This window comes from Rattus norvegicus, chromosome 13, assembly GCF_021556685.1.
Source record: "Rattus norvegicus strain SHRSP/BbbUtx chromosome 13, alternate assembly SHRSP_T2T, whole genome shotgun sequence".
Classification (NCBI taxonomy): domain Eukaryota; kingdom Metazoa; phylum Chordata; class Mammalia; order Rodentia; family Muridae; genus Rattus; species Rattus norvegicus.
In genome coordinates, this window is record NC_141546.1 from 54,008,719 (window position 1) to 54,030,038 (window position 21,320).

Consider the following 21,320-nt stretch of genomic DNA (forward strand, 5'->3'; position numbering starts at 1 on the left):
CACCCTTATCCACACTGAATAACGTCTATGTATACAAACCCACCTGAAATAAAGGCATGTGCACAAGGTAAGATCATCTAAGAAAGTCAATTCATTAAAATCCTCAGAGAAAGACTTCTACTCCCATCTCCTCACTCCCAGTTGGATTGGGATCCTGTAGACCCCACTGATTCCTGACTGCATTTCATCCTTCCTGCCTGGTATGCAGTTGTGCTTAGACATCCTAAGGGAGGAACCTTAGGACAGGAACTATTGGCTCTCTAGCTGGGATGTGTAAACATTTGTGTATCATCTCCTCTGGAAAAGATGTCACCCAACAGGATTGTATGTAAATACTTTCTGTTTTGATCATTTTGTATTTGTAATGCTAGGACTGACATTAAGTTTAAGACATGGATTAACCACATAGTGTCCAGCTGAATCAATAGCTCTCCCTTTGCATTCTATTTTAGCATCACATTGTACTATAGAAACCCTGATTTCATCATTTTAAGCTGCTTATAATCAGAGAGAAATTAATGGTAACTATTCATTTATTTTGATTTTTCTTTTTAGATTGAAGATCACTTGTTTCCATTGTTTGCTTATGATTAGTCTTCCTATGTAGCTCAGACTAGTCTGGAATTTAAAACCTTCATACTATGCCTACTACGTGCCAAAATTATAAGTATCTACCACTTGCCAGGTACATACACCCTTAATGAATTATATTTGAGTGTAGCCTTGATCCTACAAATCAAGTTCCTAAGTCTCTGCCGCAATTCATTTAGTTTTTTGCATTGCCATTTTTCCTGTATTGTCTCCCCTCATGCTGTTCATGTTTCATGACTTTGCTTCATACTTAAATAATATTTTGCTAATTGGAATCTAGTCTAAATCATTAAGAGTTTGCATTAATGATAAAACCCAATTATACTCGAATCAGAGATATGTGATATAAATAGGCCTTACAAAGAAGTCACTAATTTAATCTATTCTTGCTTGTTTGTTTGATTTTAGAAACCAAGACTTACTTTATAACCCAAAATGTCCTTAATCTTATAACCACTTGTTTCAGAGCCCTAAATGTTGGAATCACAAGCTTATGACATTTACACCTGATGAATGTATAATTTTAAAAACATTCTCTGGCCAGTGAAGTGGCTTAGTCAGTGAGAGTGTACCAGCAACCCTGGAGTCTTGACTTCCTTCCCTGATGCCTATAACACGTTCTCTTACATCTACATTTACAATGTAGTATTATTTCTTAAAGAAGATGAACGGTCAACCAAGGTGGCCATTTAACATATCAAAGCAGACACTGACCTGTCTCTCTCACTATCACCAATATGTTTACAAAGTTTAGGCTCCTCTCTGCACTTCTCATAACACAGCCTCAATTTAACCCTGCATATCCAGTTTCACTGCCCTTGCTCCAGCTGTTCTCTTGTATGTAAGTCAGTCATTTGGCTGTCGAGTATCTGGTGCTCTGGGTCTCTGGGTTCCCAGGTACTCCTTTAGCTCCCTCTCTCTTATATCCCTCATTTGCTTCCACTCCCATGGCCTGTTTCAGTTTGGATTCTCCCAGACACTTATAACTGATTTTCCCCTAATATGTACCGTAAACCTTCTCTTTAGCCAACACCTAATAGCAGTCAGGTTCCCTCTCTCTCTCTCTCTCTCTCTCTCTCTCTCTCTCTCTCTCTCCCTCTCTCTTTCTAGTGTTCACACATCTATAAACACACACATGCATGCATGTGCACATACAGGATAAATGAATGTAATAAAAATAATAAAACCAAATACTATCATGACTGGTCTTTCTCCAAGTTTATATTAAATCAGAGGGCAGATCCTAGAAAATTCATTTTTAAGTAACATATGAGTACTTTTTTTGTTTTGTAAAATAAAATTAGACAAGCCAGTACTCACCATAACATGAGGGTTTATCAGACCATCCATCAGTAGTACACATTATGGAGCCTTTGGTATGCTTATATTTATTTTCATATCCAATGTGACATTCATAATCTAATTTGTCATTGAGTTTAAACCATGTGCTATCATTTTTAGATTTAGCATTCTCAAACACAGGCACATCACAAGACTCTAATGCAAAATAAAATTGAAAATTTTATTTCTAATGTATCAATGTACAATCTGAGAGATTTCTATGGAAACAAAAGTCTATATACAATAATATATGGTAGCAAGTTAAATACTATATTAAAAGCCCTTAGACAAGTTTCACAGATCAATTTTTCTTATATTTAAGCACAATATACAAATAAAAATGCAGATTCTGAATTTTTTGGAAAGTGTAACAGAATTTTGTACATTACCATCTCATATTTAGTAGTTAATAAAACTTATAAAATATAGAAATGTTGACTAGCTAAATTCAGTACAGGTACCTTGTTAATTACAATTTAATATAAATAATTAGTATAAAGAAATCATTTTAATTTCTGTTTCTTTAACTAGATCCTATAAAAGCAAAATATAAAAACTTTCAAATTAATAAGGTAGAGAATATCTTAAATTGCCTTGTCATTTAAGGTATGTTGTTGAATAATTCTTAATTCAATGAGACAAGATGAACTAATCATTATTCTTAGAAAGCTTTCATTAGCCCCCAGCTTATGGACAGGAAACTGGGAAGGGGAATAACATTTGAAATGTAAGTAAAGAAATATATCTAATAAAAATTTAAAATAAACTGAATAAAAAACAAAGTTTTTAATAATCCCTGGTCTTAAAACAAGGAAAACTTTTGAAACACTAAAATTTGCTGGTACCTGGAAGCATGTCTTTTTTTTCTAAAACCAAGATACTTGGGAAGAATTTCTATGAGGGACATGTTCTGTGATGAATCTCTATTCACAGTGTCAAACACATAAGGTTATCACATATTTAGAATTTAAAAAATGGGTTTATATCCTCATAAGAATCTTTACATATTAAAACAAAGACTTTGGTATTCAAAGAGGAAGATCTTTTAAAAAGGCAGCTAGTCAAAGAATCTTTCATGAGACATAAAATGGTGTGATATTTCTAAGGCTTTGGAAAGGGAAATGAACTGTTAGTCTACATACTGGAATGCCTCCACAAGGAAAATCTAATAGTTCTGTATATTTTTACTTGAAATCTAATACTCATCTTTCAAATGAAGCTATACTACCCACAACAAAGGATAATAAAGCTGAAATCTTATATGGTATCAGTATAATGGCAACAATATAATGAAATACTCACTAATGCAAGAAGGTTGAGCAGACCATCCAGTTTGTAGGCAAGTGATTGATCCCGATCTTTCTCCATTTGCTGTTGTATATCCCTGTTTACACACATATCGTGTTTTTCTATTTACAGCATATGTTAAATCAGATTCAGAAAAAAATCCATTATCAATTTCTATATCTGACTTTGAGCATGTCTCTAAATAGGGAAACATTAAGAAAAATGTAAGTACATGTACAGCAGTTTAAAAATTCAGAATTTAAAAATATATTTTAAAAATGCATTAGTCATTTGTACAAAAAGACCTGAAATTATCAAAAATATTCATATTACTGGGTCAAGAAAAATAACTCATAGGTTTAAGGATTAACAAAGAATGACTGAAATTACTCATACATATTACAATTTTTTTGGCCAGGTAGATCCATAATCATATTGAATGTCAGAAAATTTCAAAGTATGGAATTTTGTGTCTTTTTAAAATGTGAGAATAAAATGTCTTTCTAATAGGTATCAAACATATTTACTCAATTAGGGTTCCTGAGGTTGGGGGATGATCTTGGAAAATCTATTCACATAGGTAGTACAGATACCAGTACCAAGAATTTGGAATGCCATAGTGACTGCATGCCTAAAAAACAATGGGTTCTAAAACTTCAAGAAGTTCAGAACAAAAAATAACAGAACACTTACCACCAAATCTCCTGTCTGCCAAGTCCCCCTGAGCCATGCCCAGCATCAGTGAGCGGTACCCTTTCCCATGAATTCCATTTTAAGACCTAGGGTTCTGCCTGTACTGATGGATGGTTATCATGGACCACCAGATGGATAAAGTTCAGTTTAAGCACACAGTCAACCAGAGCCAAGGCAACAGGGCACAACTAGAGGCCAGCAATACTATTTCAGCAAGCCCTGGATATCCTAACACAGCAGAAGCTCAAGAAAATGGCCTCCAATCCAATCTTACGAAAATGATAGAGGCCTTCAAAGAGAAAATGAATAAATCCCATAAAGATATACAGGAAATTATACTCAGAGAAAGGAAATCAATAAAATTGTTCAATACCTGAAAATGGAAATAGAAGGAGGAAGAAAAGCACAAAATCTGGGAATACTTTTGGTGGCAAATTTAGGTAAGAGACCAGGAATTACCATTCTCCTTGTACCTATTCATATAGTACTTAGAATTTTACCTAGAGCAACAAGAAAATCTAAAGAGATAACGGGGATACAAATTGGAAAGTAAGAAGTCAAAGTAGCACTATTTGCAGATAATGTGATAGAATATATATATGTGACTAAACCACTACCAAAAGACTATACATGGACTGACCCAGGGCTCCAACTGCATGTGTAGCAGAGAATAGCATTGTTCAGGCACCAGTGGAAAGGAAAGTCCTTGGTCCTGCCAGTGGTCCTGCCAAAGACCACCAGTGCAGGTGGGGGAGGACAATAAGGAGGATGTATAGGGGAAATACCCATATGGGGGAGGGGGAGGAGAGGGAATGGGGGCTTATGGACAAGAAACCAGGAAGGGGAATAAGCTTTGAAATGTAAGTAAAGAAATCTATAATAAAAAATTAAAAAAAAAGAAAAGAAAAAAAAAGAAAGTGGGAGAGTGCAGTTTGGGGGTGACTATAATCAAAATACAAATTGTTAGGAATAAATTAAAATATCCCATCAAAACAAAGAATATATAAGTGACTCCAAAAATACTGCCTGAGAACTCCTGTAGTTGGTAAACATCTTCAACAAAGTGGTGCCATAAAAAAATTAACAGCAATGAATCAGTCACCCTCCTTTATATAAACAATAAATGGGCTGAGAAATAAATGGGAAACAATTCCCTTCACGATAACCACAAATAATGTAAAATATCTTGGTATAACTCAAACCAAGCAAGTGAAAGATCTATATGACAAGAACTTCAAGATATTGAAGAAAGAGACTGAGGAAGATATCAGAAAATGAGAAGATCTCCTGGGCTCATGGATAGTCAGTATTAACTGTAAAAATGACCATAATACCAAAAGCAATCAACAGATTGAATTCAATTCCTATCAAAATTCCAAAACAATACTTTACAGACCTTGAAGGAACAATACTCAACTTCATATGGAAAATTAACAACCCTGGATTGCTAAAACAACCATGTACAATACAAGAACTTCTGGACCTATCACCGTCCCTGATTTCAAGGTATCCAAAGAGCAATAGTAATCAAACCTGCATACTATTGATGTGAAATCAGACAGGTTTCTCAATGAAATCGTATCAAAGACCAAGAAGTAAAATCACACTCTTAAAGACCCTTAATTTTTGGAAAAGAAGCCGAACTTATATATGTGGAAAAAAATATTTTCAACAAATGGTCTAAATGGGTGTGTACATATAGAAGAGTACAGATGAATTGATATCTATCAATCTGCACAAAATTCAAGTACTAGTGGATTAAAGACCTTGACACAAACACAGATACACCAAATATGATAGAAAAGAAAGTGAAGAACAGCCTTAAGCTCACTGACACAGGAGACAACTTCCTGAACAGGAAACCAACAGGTCAGACACCAAAATCAACAATTAGTAAATAGGATCTCATGAAATTGAATATCTTCAGTAAGGCAAAGGAGACTGTAAAAACAGTAACCTTAAAATAAATGTAACAGTAGATTAATCTAGCCACTGTATTTCTTTGCCTTATGTTATTCCCTAGTAATCACATAGAAGAAATAAGATCTATTCAAAACTGTACAATAGCTGAGCAGTTAAATAATCTACCTTTACCTCCTAAGCTAATCTGCCTATCTCCCAGCCCCTTCCCTTGATATTTGCATATTGTTACTTATTTGGCTCTTCAGACCCCTTCTTTTTGGATCAAATAACTCCATCCTGTCACTGATCTGCCTCTCCCCTTCCCGCTCTTCCTTTATTTTGCTGGCATATATCTCATCATATTCTCTGTTCGCCCAGCCATTGGGTGATTAGCAATTATTTACAAGGCAAAGAATAAATGGTAAGAATTGTTGACACAAACTTAAGATAGGAAATTTTTGGTATAAGCATTACAGACTGTATCCTATTGAAACAAAATATGATGGACAAGAAACCAGCATTTGAATCACCCAAGGGTAAACTTTACAGAGAATATAAAACACTAAGCTTACTAGATACCACCAATGGGACATCGCAGCAGCCTACAGAATGGAGAGAAATAGAGAAGAAAAAAAAATGGAGTAGAACCTTGTAGATATCCATAGTTGTCCTCCAGCATCTTTACCTAGTTGTAGAGACAGGTCTTAGCCCAGTTTAACCCTCTGTGATACAGAAGAAGAGAAAAGTAACACTACCTTAAATAGTAAGGTCAAAGATTCTAAGCCCACCAACCATGTGAGATATTCAAACTGGAAGAGTAAAGAATTCCTTTGATCACCCTTATACTTTTGAAAGACCTCAGAATTTTATCCATATTCCAAAACACTAATTGGAAGGAAAAATATCTTAAACTACTCTAGTAAAATTTCACACAATGAGCACATAAATTTCATACTTCCAATCCCACAGGTTTCTAGTCTCAGGCACTGGCTGCAAGAGTTCCGTCACTGTCCTGCTGCTTTTCTCAAAGGATTGCCCTGGAGGCATAAGAAAATGCATTTATGGCAATACCTTGCCCCTTGAAGAAAAACAATATCCAAGAAACTCATTTGCTAATGCTCAAAGCCCATTGTAGTCAAGTATCAACAGTTAAACCACAACCACACACATAAATCCATGGAATGACAACCAAGAATATGAAGGGAACTGACTGCAGCATGGATCCATATCAGTTACATGCGATTCAGTTATATATTAAATAAAAGCAGAAATTAAAACAAAGTGAGTATTTGTGGTGGTGGTCATATTCTAAACTGAAATAATGAATCAGAGATATAAAAGGAATTATGTTCACAACGGACAAACACATTTATATATAATTTGAACTTTAAACTATACTCTAAAATCTTTCTAAATGAATTAAACAGACTTGGAAGATGAAAAGTAGAGATGGAGTTGAAAGGGACCAGATATAGATTTGTCCTGAGAGACACATCTAGACCATGTTCAATACAGAGGTCAATGCTAGCAGCAAACCACTGAACTGAGAACAGGACCCCATAGGGGGAATTAGAGAAAGGATTGAAAGAGTTGAAGGAACTTACAACCCCATAAGAACAACAATGACAACAAACCAGAGCTTCCAGGGACTAAACCAATACTGAAATACTATACATGGATTGACCCAGGGCTCCAACTTCGTATGTAGCAGAGAATAGCCTTGTTGGGACACCAGTGGAAGGGGAAGCCCTTGTTCCTGCTAAGGTTGGACCCCCAGTGCAGGAAGATATGGGGAGAAGTAAAGGGGATGGATGGGGGAATACCCACATGGGGGGGGGGAAGGATGGGGAGCTTATGGAGAAGAAACAGGGTAAGGGAATAAGATTTGAAATTTAAGTAAAGAAATATATCTAATAAAAAAATGCAGGCTGAGCAAGCCAAAAAAATAAAAAGCAAACAAACAAACAAAACCCTCAGGTGAAAACAGATGATAGCAAGGATGTGGTGAAAGAGGAACACTCCTCTATTGCTTATGGGATTGCAAACTTATACAACCACTCTCCATATCAATATAAAGGATCCTCAGATATTTGGACATTGCACTACCTGAGGACCAAGCTATACCACTTCTGGGCATATACCCCAAAGATGCTTCAACATATAACAACGACACATTCTCCACTGTTTTCATAGCAGCCTTATTTATAATGGCCAGAAACTGGAATGAAGCCAGATGTCCTTCAACAGAGGAATGGATACAGGTAATGTGGTACATCTATTCAATGGAGTACTACTCATCTATTAAAAACAATGACTTCATGACATTCATAGGCGATATAACTAGAAAATATCATCCTGAGTGAGGTAACCCTATCACAAAAACACACATGGTATGCAGTCACTGATAAGTGGATATTAGGCCAAAAGCTCAGATTACCCAAGACACAATCCTCAGACCACATGAAGCTCAAGAAGAAGGACAAAGGGCAGATCGTTCAGTCATTCTAGGAGGAGATATGGAGACAAACTTTGGAGCAGAAACTGAAAGAATGGCCATCCTGAGACTGCCCCACCTGGGAATCCAGCCCATATACATACAGCCACCAAACCCAGACAATATTGCTCATGCCACAAAGTGCATGCTGACAGGTGCCTTTTATAGCTGTCTACTGATAGGCTTAGCCAGAGCATGATAAAAACAGAGGCAAATGCTAGCAGCAAGCCCTTGAACTGAGAATGGGCTCCATGTTGGAGGAACTAGAGAAAGAATCAAAAAAGCTGAAGGGGCTTGCAACCCCACAAGAACAATAACAACCAACCAGAGCTCCCAGGAACTAAACTATTACCCAAAGACTTTATGGATAAACCCATTGTTTCTGCTGCATATGTAGCGGAGGAGGGCCTTGTTGAGCAACAATGGGAGGAGAAGCCCTTGGTTCTGCCAAAGCTGGACCCCCAGGGTAAGGGAATGTCAGGAGAAGAAGCAGAAGGTGGTGGGTGGTTGGGGAGAGGGAACACCCTCATAGAAGAAGAGGGAGGGGAATGGGAATGGAAAACTGGGTTCTGAGATAACATTTGAATTATACATTAAAAAATATCCAATAAAAAGAACAAAAAAGAGAAAAGTATAGATGGTATAAATTTACAATGTCAGCAGTAATGGGAACAATATCCTTATACTTTTTAACCTATTAGAAAAAAACATAATTATGGGATACTATACAGACTCATGTCAGTTAATTTTATTTTACTGAATGGTAAAATACTGATTGAGGTATCTTCTAATTAAGAGAGTTACTGACAACATAATAAATAGTAAAGTTTTCCAAGGGTTTGTTGCTAATTTTATTCAACAGATTTGTCTGAACGATCAGTATATAAACACAGAGCATATACACTGCCTGTAAAGACATCTCATTTCTTACTTATGGAAATATGTTTGGCATGGTTCTTGGCTTCATATTCCTATGCTTCTCTGTCCTCAGAGCTCTTGTTCTTGGAGGTTTGGGGAGGTAGAAAGACATACCATTGTGAAAGTTAATCACCTTACACTAAGCTACATCCTGTTCATCTTTTTCACATTCTGCTTCTTCTGCTCCTTGCTCTTCATCAGATATCCCAAGATGGCCACATGCATCCTACAGCAAACCACATTTGGTGTTGTGGTCACAGCGTCTATTTCTACTGTGATGGCCAGAGCAATGTGCAGATCCATTTTCAAGTTTACTATCACAAAGTAAACTATGAGATGTCTGCTGGTAAAAGGATCCCCTAATTTTGTTATTCATATTTGTAATTTTTAACTTTAATATATATATATATATATATATATATATATATATATATATATATATATATATATACATATTCCTCAGACACACCAGAAGAAGACATCAGATTTCATTATAGATGGTTGTGAGCCACCATGTGGTTGCTGGGATTTGAACAAAGGACCTCTGGAAGAGCAGTCCATGCTCTTAACCACTGAGCCCTCTCTCCAGTCCCTAATTTTTAACTTGTAAAGTTAGCTGACAACAACACTCATGTTGGTTAATTATAAAAGTTAAAAATTAGTAGATTCAGTAAAAGGCATAGACCATACTACTCACTAAGAAAAAAGATAGATGCTATCAATACCATTGCTTTGATAGAAAAATAATTCCACATCTATGCATGAACAGGTTCCAACACTATCTTTTTTTCTACCTAGAACATAAAGTGCTAAAGGAATCCAGAGATCTACTTAAATTCATAGTTATATCATATTTAACAATAGAAAATTTCAATTATACTATAGTGCGAGTCTCTGAATTGATTCCAGCCAAACATTTATTATACATGAAAATGCTCATTCTAAAAATTCAAGAATCCCAAGCAGTAGGACACTTTTCAAAATGCTTTATGATCTAGATATTTTAAACCTAATGTAAACATTTACAATGTGTTGATAAAAAAATTTCACATTTCTCTATATATTTCCATAACCTACACTATTTTTATTATTTAAAATTTTTAAATGTAATTGATTCAAAGGGGGAATTGAAGGCCTAATATACTAAAAAACTTTAAGCCTTATATAATGTAGTACCCACTAAAGAAGCCTGTAATGTATTAAATGTACAAACACACAGAGCAGTGGAGTAGAACAGAAAGTCAACTGCCATAAATATATAACACCAGAACTGATTTGGCAAGAATTAATGGCAGTTACATAGTGGAATATAGTCTTTTATCAAAAAGAAAATCAATATGTAGACATTTAAATGTAAAATAATTAGCTTAACTTTATTTGTCACACTCATATAAAATGGGCACCAAAAGAATCAAATCCTAAGTGTAAAATATAAACTTCTAGATAAACATCTACTTTTGTCTTAGCGATGACATTTTTGGGGACACAAAATGACAAATAAGTGAGGAAATTTTGATATGTTGAATGGTGTAAGAATGAAAATTTGCTTCTCTTTACAAAAATAGTATCAACTAGAGATGATAGATTGAGCTTTTCTCCCCATCTATGCTGGAATTTGACTGGCTTGAGCTTGAGAAGATTTTACATAAGAGATCACAGGGAGAAGGAGACACAGAGAAAGGGATGACCATTGTCCAGGAGCTCAGCACACAACCTGGAGGTTTTGTTGTTGTTATTTGTTTTGTTTTGCAATGTATTGTTTTTATGAACAACATGCTGGTAGGTAGGGACAGGGTAATATAGAACAAGCTGGAGAAGGAGATAGATGTGAGTAAGCTGTGTGATAGTAGCAAAGATCTAGTAAAAAAAGAGAAAGGTCAAATGGAGATGTTTTTATTGGAAGACTGAAAATAGAACTATATGTGTAAGGAAATCCCGTTGAAGAACACTAGCCCACAAAAAGCCAACAGACATAATATACTAAGTTCAGGGAATCACAGAGCTTGCAGTTCCTCATTATATCATGACAACCACTATTGAATTGTTTTAAATTGTTTACATGTATAAAATGTCAGATTGCTTGAACTCAACTTGTCTCAGACTCAGTCTTGCTTAGATTCCTCTAACACCAACTAGTTTTAATTTTCACCAACCATTTTAGGAGTACCTGGTTTGTTAAGTAATCCCTAGAACTTATTTACAATTAACTAGTCTCAAAATTCAATAAAAAATCAAACAAATAATGAAGATGAAATGAGCAAATCTCTGAAGAACTTTTTTTCTGATTAGACATGAAGTGGTTGATGAGCTGTAAAAAGAACAGTGTTCTTCAGCTTTCTTCCCTGACATGTGAGATGCTACCACTGAGGACTTATAATCCCGTGATAGTGAAAAAGATACTTTCCCAGAGTTTTCATGTGTGAATATAGAATCACAGTTGCAGAAAACTAACATACATCTTCTGTTGATCTAACAAATCATGTCTGCCAAAAACAAAAAAAACAAGTAAATCCCTCCATGGATTTAAAGCCTGCCAACAACCATGACCTGCATACCAAGACATTGCTAAGGGTATAATCGGGGAAGGTATATAACTGTGGTAACCAATAGCTTAATAATTAGACCTAAGTCACAAACAATAGTTTGGAATTTGTGCCTGATCCTAGAAACCTAGCCAACTCCCCTAAAGGCAAACCTATTACTGCTACTTTGATAAACCAATACAATTTTTAAAGATATTGTAAATAAGTATTCTTGCATATGCAGTTATGTGCTGTCCCCTCTCCTCACCAAAGAAGCTTCTGGTTTTGTAGCAAATGAAGATTAATACAGAAATCTACAACAGGTCAAAAATTGAGAGACATACTAGGTCTAGAATAAACAATACCAGTCAATTCTTCAAGTCAATCTCTACACCAAAGGCTTAGGGATCTTTGTGGAAGAAGGAAGTAAAAAGATTATGAGAGCCAGAGAACCAGCTTGTCTGCTGTGAGATAGTGTCTTACACACACACACACACACACACACACACACACACACACATATATATATATACACATATATACAGACACACACACACACACACACACACACACACACACACACACATATATATATATATATATATATATAAAACATGGAAATAACTTAACCCATGACATCACAGAATTTTGATTGTCTAAATAAATTCAGCACAATACCAATTGGCATGTCAAATCACAGAAGTAAATTCCCCCAATCATTGCCCCTAGCTGAAGAGTAATAGATAATCAATACTTGCTGGGAGAGGGAAATCAATCATCTCTAACAAGTCTTTCTCTGCTAAGTTATCCTATCCCAAGTGATCATGCCTAGACACAAGTAGATTCAAGCAGAACTGAGTGGACTTAGTAGGTTGTACAGGTGTGTGTGTGTGTGTGTGTGTGTGTGTGTGCAATTATACTTATAGAAGTAGAGGTCCAGAAGATAAGAAAAGAGGAAAAGAATGAAGTAGGTGGGAGGAGAATGACAACATGATGTACTCATATATGAGGGATTCATTTTTAAAAATATAACAAGCTACTCAACTCTCAGCAGAGAATCTTCTATTCAAAGAAGAATTCATATGAAACAGATATCTACAAGTGATCAGCTTACAGAATAAATGACTGATATATCCAGTGCTACATGGAATATCTTTATCACAGTTTTCTCCTGTCATTTCAAGAAACACAGAAGAAAAATTTGTAGAAACCATATAACATCCAGGTTGATGACTATGAGGAAGCAGTATTTTCCAGACCCAGTAAAGAAGATGCCTGTATGAACTCAGAAGGGTAGTGGGAGTATGCCCAGTGCCTGCACAAGGCAGTCCAACTCCATCACATTGAGGGATGGTGGGAACCGAATCCCATTTTATCTGAGGGGCTATTGGCAATTAACAGCTCTTGGTGAGGGGAGAATATTTTTTCATGGTAAAGAGACTCACTGTCAATTTTAATACCACACATACAAGAGTACAAATATATCATTCATCGGTTGGTTTTAGGGGAGAAAGCAACAAAGGAATGAAAAATAACACAAAGTTAGGTAGAAGGAAAGGCATATACCTGAGAGTAGTTCTGGATGGGGAAATGTGAAATTACCAAGAAGGATAATCTCAGAAAATTATAATTATTTTTAATCTGTCAAATTTAAGTGAAAGCACTTAAAGTTAAAATATATATACCATGAGCCAGGCTATTAAAGAAAATATTCAAAAATGTCATAAGGAATTGTATCTTAGATAAGTAAATGATTATAATATAAATTATATAATAAAACATCCAATCAGAAAGGGATTTTGGAAGTAATTGTTGTTATTAGTCCACTAGATAAATAAACTTAAACTAGAATAATATGTATGCTCCTTAGCTGGCATATTTAGAAGTTTAAGGAGAAACGAGTCCACTGGAAGTGTGCTCATTGCTGCCATGGATGCAAAATGTCCCAAACATCCTGAAATTCTGCATGCCAGATTCTCACAGCCATAGTTCTCCTCAATTTCAGTTTTAAATATTGATCTAAGATTATTTTACAAATTCAAATACAATGATTTATTTTCAAACTTTCATAAATAGGTCAAGCAATTGCCAAAATTTAAAATACTCAGAATGTTCATAAATGGCATTGATACCTTATCTATTTTATATCCATATAAATGTAAATCTTTCCATCACAGAGATCAGTTATGATACAAGTCATGACATGGTAGAATGACACAGGAATTGTAATGAAAAGTAACAGAATTCAGTTTGAAAACATGATGCATAAATATAGTGATAGCATGTAGTAGAAGCGCAACATTGCAATAACAAAAGAAAAGTTATTATATAACCCTGGGGAGTTGATCAGATACTGAAGAGGAAGGGAACAAGAGAATTTCCTAAAGGAGTAAACTTGTTCTAGTTTGATGGAGTTTAATCTTATAAGCACACCCATTTGTTAACGGCATTGACCTGAACACTAAATAAGCTGATTCCTAAAGAAAAATCATTTTTCAAAGGTGAATCCTTAGAAAGTGAGCATAAAGATGTCAGTTGTTTAATGTCTTGTTGATTTACTTCAAGAAAGAAATCCAAAGCAATCTACCTGGATAGGTCGTAGAAAAGTAAAAATCCACAGAAATATGAAAGAAGATACCACAGTATGTTCACAGTGATCATTCCAATTAACAAAGACCATAGAAAAATATGTAAAATTAAGAACAGAAATAAAAATTAAATAAAGAATAACAATCATATAATAACAGTACAAATTTTAAACAGTTCGTTTTTATTAATCATATAAAATAAAGCATTTTAAAATATATATCATGTTCCTATATAAGAAGACTCAATATTATTATATGATTTGTTATTTTAAAATTGTTTAGAAAATTCAAGAAGTTAATAAAATCTAACCAAGATTATTCAAAAAGAGTTGGCAATCTTAAATATAAACAAAGAACATATTTATTATGTGTATATCTCAGAAATTTGTTTTTAGAATTCTTAATGTTCTAGCTCCTTGATTATAAATGTATGAATTATGAATTATGACTAACTTAAAGTTCACCTAGCACTGTTTTTCTTAAAACCCAAATCATAATGAAATGAATGTGCAGTGATTGTACTGTATTATAATATTTATAGATACTTACTTTGAAAAAATATGACATCATGCAGAAATCAAGATTATAGAATAAGGAAATAAACACTGACACAAGTGTATATGGGTACATATTTTGGAGGAAAACTAGTCGGTGCACAATGTCCCAGAATTCCTTCCCAGTCCATCATAAAGGATTCTGAGAAAATTATATGTGCTTTAAAATATCATATTACTACTTGAATACAAGAACATAGCTATTATCATACGTTAATTTTTAACTGTTTTGAGTCAAATGACAAAGTAATTTCTAAATATATAATAGTATGAATTGAAGTAAACTTTACTCAATGTTTCCTTGTATTGTGGCCTAATTTCTATTGATGTGTTTGCTATGGATGCTATATGCTTGTTAGGAATCCTAACTTATACACACTTTAAAGAATGAAACATTTGCCACAGTTAATATAGACAGGATGGAGAGTCAAAAGCATCTTTTGATCTCAGGGCAGGTTACTTACCAGAAGGGATGCATATGGGTTGAGGTGTCCAGCCACTCTCTGTACATGTAATTGTATCCTGACCATTTGGAAGGTTGAAGCCTTTATAACAGTTGACTTTGACAGACTGATCTTGTACAAATTTTCTTTCCAAGAATAAAGAATAACCATTTTCCACATAATGCAAAACACATTCCTCTAAGGATCACACATACACAAAAGTCATAAAAATAAAAATAATTAAAACCTCATTTAATTTAAAATAAACTAACTTAAATTTACCTTTATAACCACTTAATAGCATACATGACATTCTAAATAAAACTAATACTGATTGTCAAAAGATTAGCATTTATCTTTAGTCTTCATAAATAGAATATGCAAGTGGTGAAGGCATTCTCATATTCCCTACTATTGATGTTCATTTCATGTAAGCTGTTTTAAAGGTACATTGGTTTCTTTGCTCACACACTCTGTTAGTTCTCTTTTTTCATGAGAAATGTAATTGTAATTATGTATCTACTCTTCTCTTTTTGTCTGTAAGAATTAGGAATTTCATGAAGTTGTTATTTTTAAACATGATGTATTATAGACATTGACTTACTGAGGCATGGGACTGCAGGTTCCCAGCCTTGTATTGTGCAACGCAGGTAGTCTGAATGTGACCCTGAAGGAGTCACAAATCCACTGTTGCAGTAATAGCGGAACTCTTTTTCTGTAGAGATTGCCAAGTAGAATCTATATATATCTCCTTTATATAGATGTCCATTTTTGATTTGTGAAAAATTACATTTTTTAACTTGCAGCAAACAAATAAAACAAACAGAAAAACACTAATATTAGAGATAAACAACTTAATCAATAAATTACTTCCTATTAATTAAAATAACTGCATGAAAAAACACAGAGTCCACGACAAGGAAATAAATAGAATTCAGAGAACTGAAGAATGTAAGAATATCTTTCCCCATAAAAAAAAAAAAACTTATACCTGAAAGCTCACCAGATAAGTGGATCAAGGATATTTGTTAATATCCAATATGGTAACTATTTAATTAAATTTGAATTTGCACTGAAATTTAATGATTACATCATAGTAATTTATTCTTGTACCTTTATACTGAAATGCTATATTGTTCATTGTATTAATGACTTTATAAGTAATATTAAATTATTTTTTCTATTCCATATTTCTCCTTGTAAATAATAAGTACTTGAAATATTATAATAATATTATTATTATTCCCAAATTCCTCATTTTCATGTCGGCACAGGTGAATCTGTCTTTTTTAACTTTATAGGTGATTCCTTGAAATAAATCTCACATTCCCGAAAGTGAAGGATGAGCATTGGGGCTCATCACTGAAGGCAGCCTCATGTAACATTTTATACTTTCCATAGGCTGCTAACGTCCGTATCAACACGGATGGTTTTTCCACTTTAGTGTTGACTCAGGCTACTCACAAGTCTGATTAATATATTTACAACTCTTTAAATAAGTACTTGTACTTCTTTTTTGACCTGTCACTGAGACTTACAGTTATCACTGCTACATTTCATCCTACTATAGATTCAACATGGCATAAAAAAATCAATTTGAAGAATCTGTCTTAATGATTCATAATCATCATCCCTTGAATTGTTCTAGTTTTGAACTCATACTATCTTTTCCCCAAGTAGTAAAACATTTGATAAAAGAAATGAGCAATTGAATATGCCTGAGAACAGAGCAATATACATGTTGAGTAGAAAAAGTTAATTAAATTGCAGAGAGATTAATTGCCTTCATCCTATCCATAAAAAATACCAGAAATTCCACTGTAAAATGACTCAAATTCAGATGTTTTAAGATGTTGGGACAGTCCAGATATATTTGGGCAGGACAATGTTGTAGGTACTCAAACATCGCTGGGATTGACCTTCACTGTGCTACACAAATTCAACAACTATAATTGCAAACTTACTCATAAGCCCATGGCTAGCTGTCATTAGGTTGAGAAAGATGAGTTTAATTCTTCTATTAAGAAGATTTAACATAAGATTGTACAATATTCTAAATATATGTATATATTTATAGACCATTAACAGTCTCCACATTTGTCAGAAAAGCATCTCTTTGCCAGTAAAGTGTGATGAAAGTAGATGTTTATTTGGAGGCCAATGCTCTGGTTTTGCTTGTATTCTGGTGCTAAACTCCTTATTCCAGTATCTGGTTACTCCAAGAGGAGTGGATCTTCACAAATACCATGTTTTATTGTGTAAACCTTACCCCCACCCCCCAATAAAGATACTTACAGCCTGGGCTGGGCAAAAGAGAGTAGGCAGAGCAAAAATTCAGGGGCTCAAGCATAGAAACAAGGAAGAGAGATGTGAAGGAAGAAGACACTCTAGTGTGGGTGAATCTTAGGTGCCTGGCTATGAGGGCTGGCCTGTTGGAGTATGAGCAGGGTTTAAGTGTATCATGGGAAGTGATATCCTGGATTTATTGACAAGAAAGTATACAAAATAGAGTAGAAGAGAAAAGACTACTCTATGTATAATAGCTTTTGTCTTTTATTTGGGAACTATATGGTCTAAGTATGGTTAGAAAAACCCAAAATAATATTTACTACATTTCATATTATACAGAGAACTAGCAGGAAGGAGAAGGTGTGCTTAAATGTAGATGAGACATTTACACTATCTTCTCTAATGTTTAATGAGCATAAGGGTGAAGGGGCACAAGACTCTAAAAGCTAAAAATGTAGTGGTCATGGCTATGAAATACCTTCTGGGTTGACATAGTCATTATAAACACAAACTCTGAACAGTTACAAATGCTGCATTGATTCTTCACAAGAATGGACCATCAGCATGCAGGCTAGAATGGAGTAAGGTTTCAAGGAATCATGGCCCTCTCCTCTAAGCTACTTCATACTGATATATTTAAGAAAATGAGGTATATACTCACTTCCTAGTAAGGAAAGCAGGTTCAACAATATTAATCCAAATGTTATATACATGGTCTGGGTTAAAGTAAATACATCACACATCAAAATTCTAATTTATAAATCTTGGAAAAGGTGAGGTGCTATTGATAGAATAAGAGGACTATGAGAGAAGGTTAGGAGGAAGAACATAAAAGTATATTATGTATAATAAGTAACTATGTATATAATATTTTATATGTAATTCTTTGCATATTATTTTGAAGTTGTCAATGAACTAAGTATAGTGAAGAATAACATGGCATCATCATAAGAATAGACATGTAACACTGAGTTAGAAATGAAAACCGTAAGCAACAACCCAGTTTTTTAAAAAGAAGTCAAAAATACACATGGCAGAAAAAGAGAGGAAACCCGCTGGTCCAGGTCCATAGCTCCCTGCTCCCAAACCCTGTGGGAGACAGAGCTGATCGCCCAGAAGTGTGGGCAATCCTGAGACTGCAGGGCAGGAAAGACTGCCACTTCTACCCATCTTTGCCCACAACTCTGGCCCAAGAGGAAACTATATAGTGCCTCTGGGTACAGAAAGATGGGGGTAGTCAAGCTGCTGGAGCCCTGCAGTCAAGACTGCACCCAGAATTGAAGAGACCCAGTCAAACAGCTCCTTGCAACCAAATCCCATGGGAAGCAGAGCTAGACCTTCAGAGGGGCAGACACGCCTGCGAAACCAGAGAAGACTACTCTCTGCCCACATTTCTGACTCTACAGCAAAATGCCTAGCACCATCTGGGCCCCCTGCTCACAGGGACCCAGGAGAAGGAGGGGCAGGCCCTTCTGGTTCTCCCCCACAGAGACAGCTGAAAGCCAGTGAACAGGAATGACAAGATGCCTGAGAGCAGAACACTATGTTCCCAAAACTGGCTGAAAGAAAACAGGAAAACAGGTCTACAGCACTCCTGACACACATAGGACCATCCAACCACTGTCAGAAATAGCAGAACAAGGTAACACCAGAAAGAAACTGATGGCAAGAGGCAAGTGCAGGAATCCAAGCAACAGAAACCAAGACTACATAGCATCATCAGAGCCCAATTCGCCCACCAAAGAAAACACTGAGTATCCAAACACACCAGAAAAGCAAGATCTAGATTCAAAATCACATTTTATTATGATGATGGAGGACTTTAAGATGGTCATAAAGAAATCCCTTAAGGAAATACAGGACAACACAAGTAAACAACCAGAAGCCCTTAAAGGGGAAACACAAAAACCCCTTAAAGAACTACTGGGAAAAACAACCAGACAGGAAAAGGAAATGAACAAAACCATTCAGCAGTTAAAAATGAAAATAGAAACAATAAATAAAGCACAAAGGGAGACAAACATGGAGCTAAAAAGCCTAGGAAAGAGATCAGTAGTCAGAGACGCAAGCATCACCAAAAGAATACAAGAGATAGAAGAGAGATTCTCAGGAGCAGAAGATTCCATAGAAATTATCGACACAACTGTCAAAGATAATATAAAACAGAAAAAGCTGCTAGCCCAAAACATACAGGAAATCCAGGACACATTGAGAAGATCAAACCTAAAGATAATAAGTATAGAAGAGAGTGAAGACTCCCAACTCAAAGGACCAGTAAATATCCTCACCAACATCATAGAAGGAAACTTCCCTAACAAAACCTAACAAAAGAGATTCCCATCAGCATACAAGAAGTCTAAAGAACTCCAAATAGATTGGACCAGAAAAGGAACTCCTCCCATCACATAATAGTCAAAACATCAAATGCAGAAAACAAAGAAAGAATATTAAAAGCAGTAGGACAAAAAGGTCAAGTAACATATAAGGGCAGACCTATCAGAATTATACCAGACAACTTACCAGAGACTTTTAAAGCCAGAAAATCCTGGACAGATGTCATACAGACCTTAAGAGAACACAAATGCCAGCCTAGGTTACTGTATCCAGCAAAACTCTCATTTAACATAGATGGAGAAACCAAGATATTCCATGACAAAAAGAAATTTACACAATATCCTTTTACAAATCCAGCCCTACAAAGGAAAATAAATGGTAAATCCCAACACAAGGAGGCAAGCTACACCCTAGAAAAAGGAAGAAACTAATTGTTTTGCAACAAAGCAAAGAGAAGACAAGCACACAAAAATAATCTCATCTCCAAATACGATGATAACAGGAAGAAACAGTCACTATTCCTTAATATCTCTCCACATCAATAGACTCAATTCCCCAATAAAAAGACACAGATTAACCAACTGGATATGTAATGAGGACCCAGCATTTTGCTGCCCATAGGAAACACACCTCAGAGACAAAGACAGACACTACCTCAGAGAAAATGACTGGGAAACCATTTTTCAAGCAAATGATCTGAAGAAGCAAGCTGGAGTAGCAATTCTAATGTTGAAAAAAATCGATGTTCAACCAGAAGTCATCACAAAAAAGATAAGGAATGACACTTCATACTCATGAAAGGAAAAATCTAACAAAATCAATTCTCAATCCTACATATCTATGTTCCAAATACAAAGGCAATTACATACATAAAAGAAATCTTACTAAAGCTCACAGCACACATTGAAACTCACACAATAATAGTAGTAGATTTCAGCACCCCACTCTCACCAATGGAGAGATCATGGAAACAGAAATTAAACAGAAACATAGACAGACTAACAGAAGTCATGAGCCAAATGGATTTAACAGATATTTATAGAACATTCTATCCCAAAACAAAAGGATATACCTTCTTCTCACAACCTCATAGTACTTTCTCCACAATTGACCATATAACCAATAATAAAAATGGCCTCAATAGATACAGAAAGATAGAAATAATCCCATGAGACATATTAGACCACCATGGGCAAAAGCTGGTCTTCAATAACAATAAGGAAAGAATGCCCACATACACATGGAAGTTGAAAAATGCTCTACTCAGTGATAACCTGGTCAAGGAAGAAATAACAGACTTCTTAGAATTTAATGAAAATGAAGGTACAACATATCCACACTTAGTGGACACAAAGAAAGCAGTG

The 21,320-nt window shown here is 35.1% G+C and overlaps 1 protein-coding gene and 1 pseudogene across 6 annotated transcripts in view; one reads left to right on the plus strand and one right to left on the minus strand.

The window, feature by feature from the left end:
* The window catches only part of Cfhr4 (complement factor H-related 4), a 94,321-nt gene that overhangs the window by 63,294 nt on the left and 9,707 nt on the right, over positions 1 to 21,320 (minus strand). For 3 of the 6 annotated variants that reach the window (XR_015635317.1, XM_087581367.1, NM_001134792.1), the window contains 3 exon segments: positions 15,355 to 15,531; positions 3,235 to 3,417; positions 1,912 to 2,088 (listed from right to left, as the gene is read on the minus strand). Coding sequence is in view for 5 of the 6 variants with exons in the window: in XM_087581367.1 (XP_087437493.1) it covers positions 1,912 to 2,088; positions 3,235 to 3,417; positions 15,355 to 15,531 (537 nt within the window). In the remaining variant the exon portion in view is untranslated. 6 annotated transcript variants of the gene reach the window in all.
* On the plus strand, positions 9,174 to 9,518 carry Vom2r-ps111 (vomeronasal 2 receptor, pseudogene 111; annotated as a pseudogene).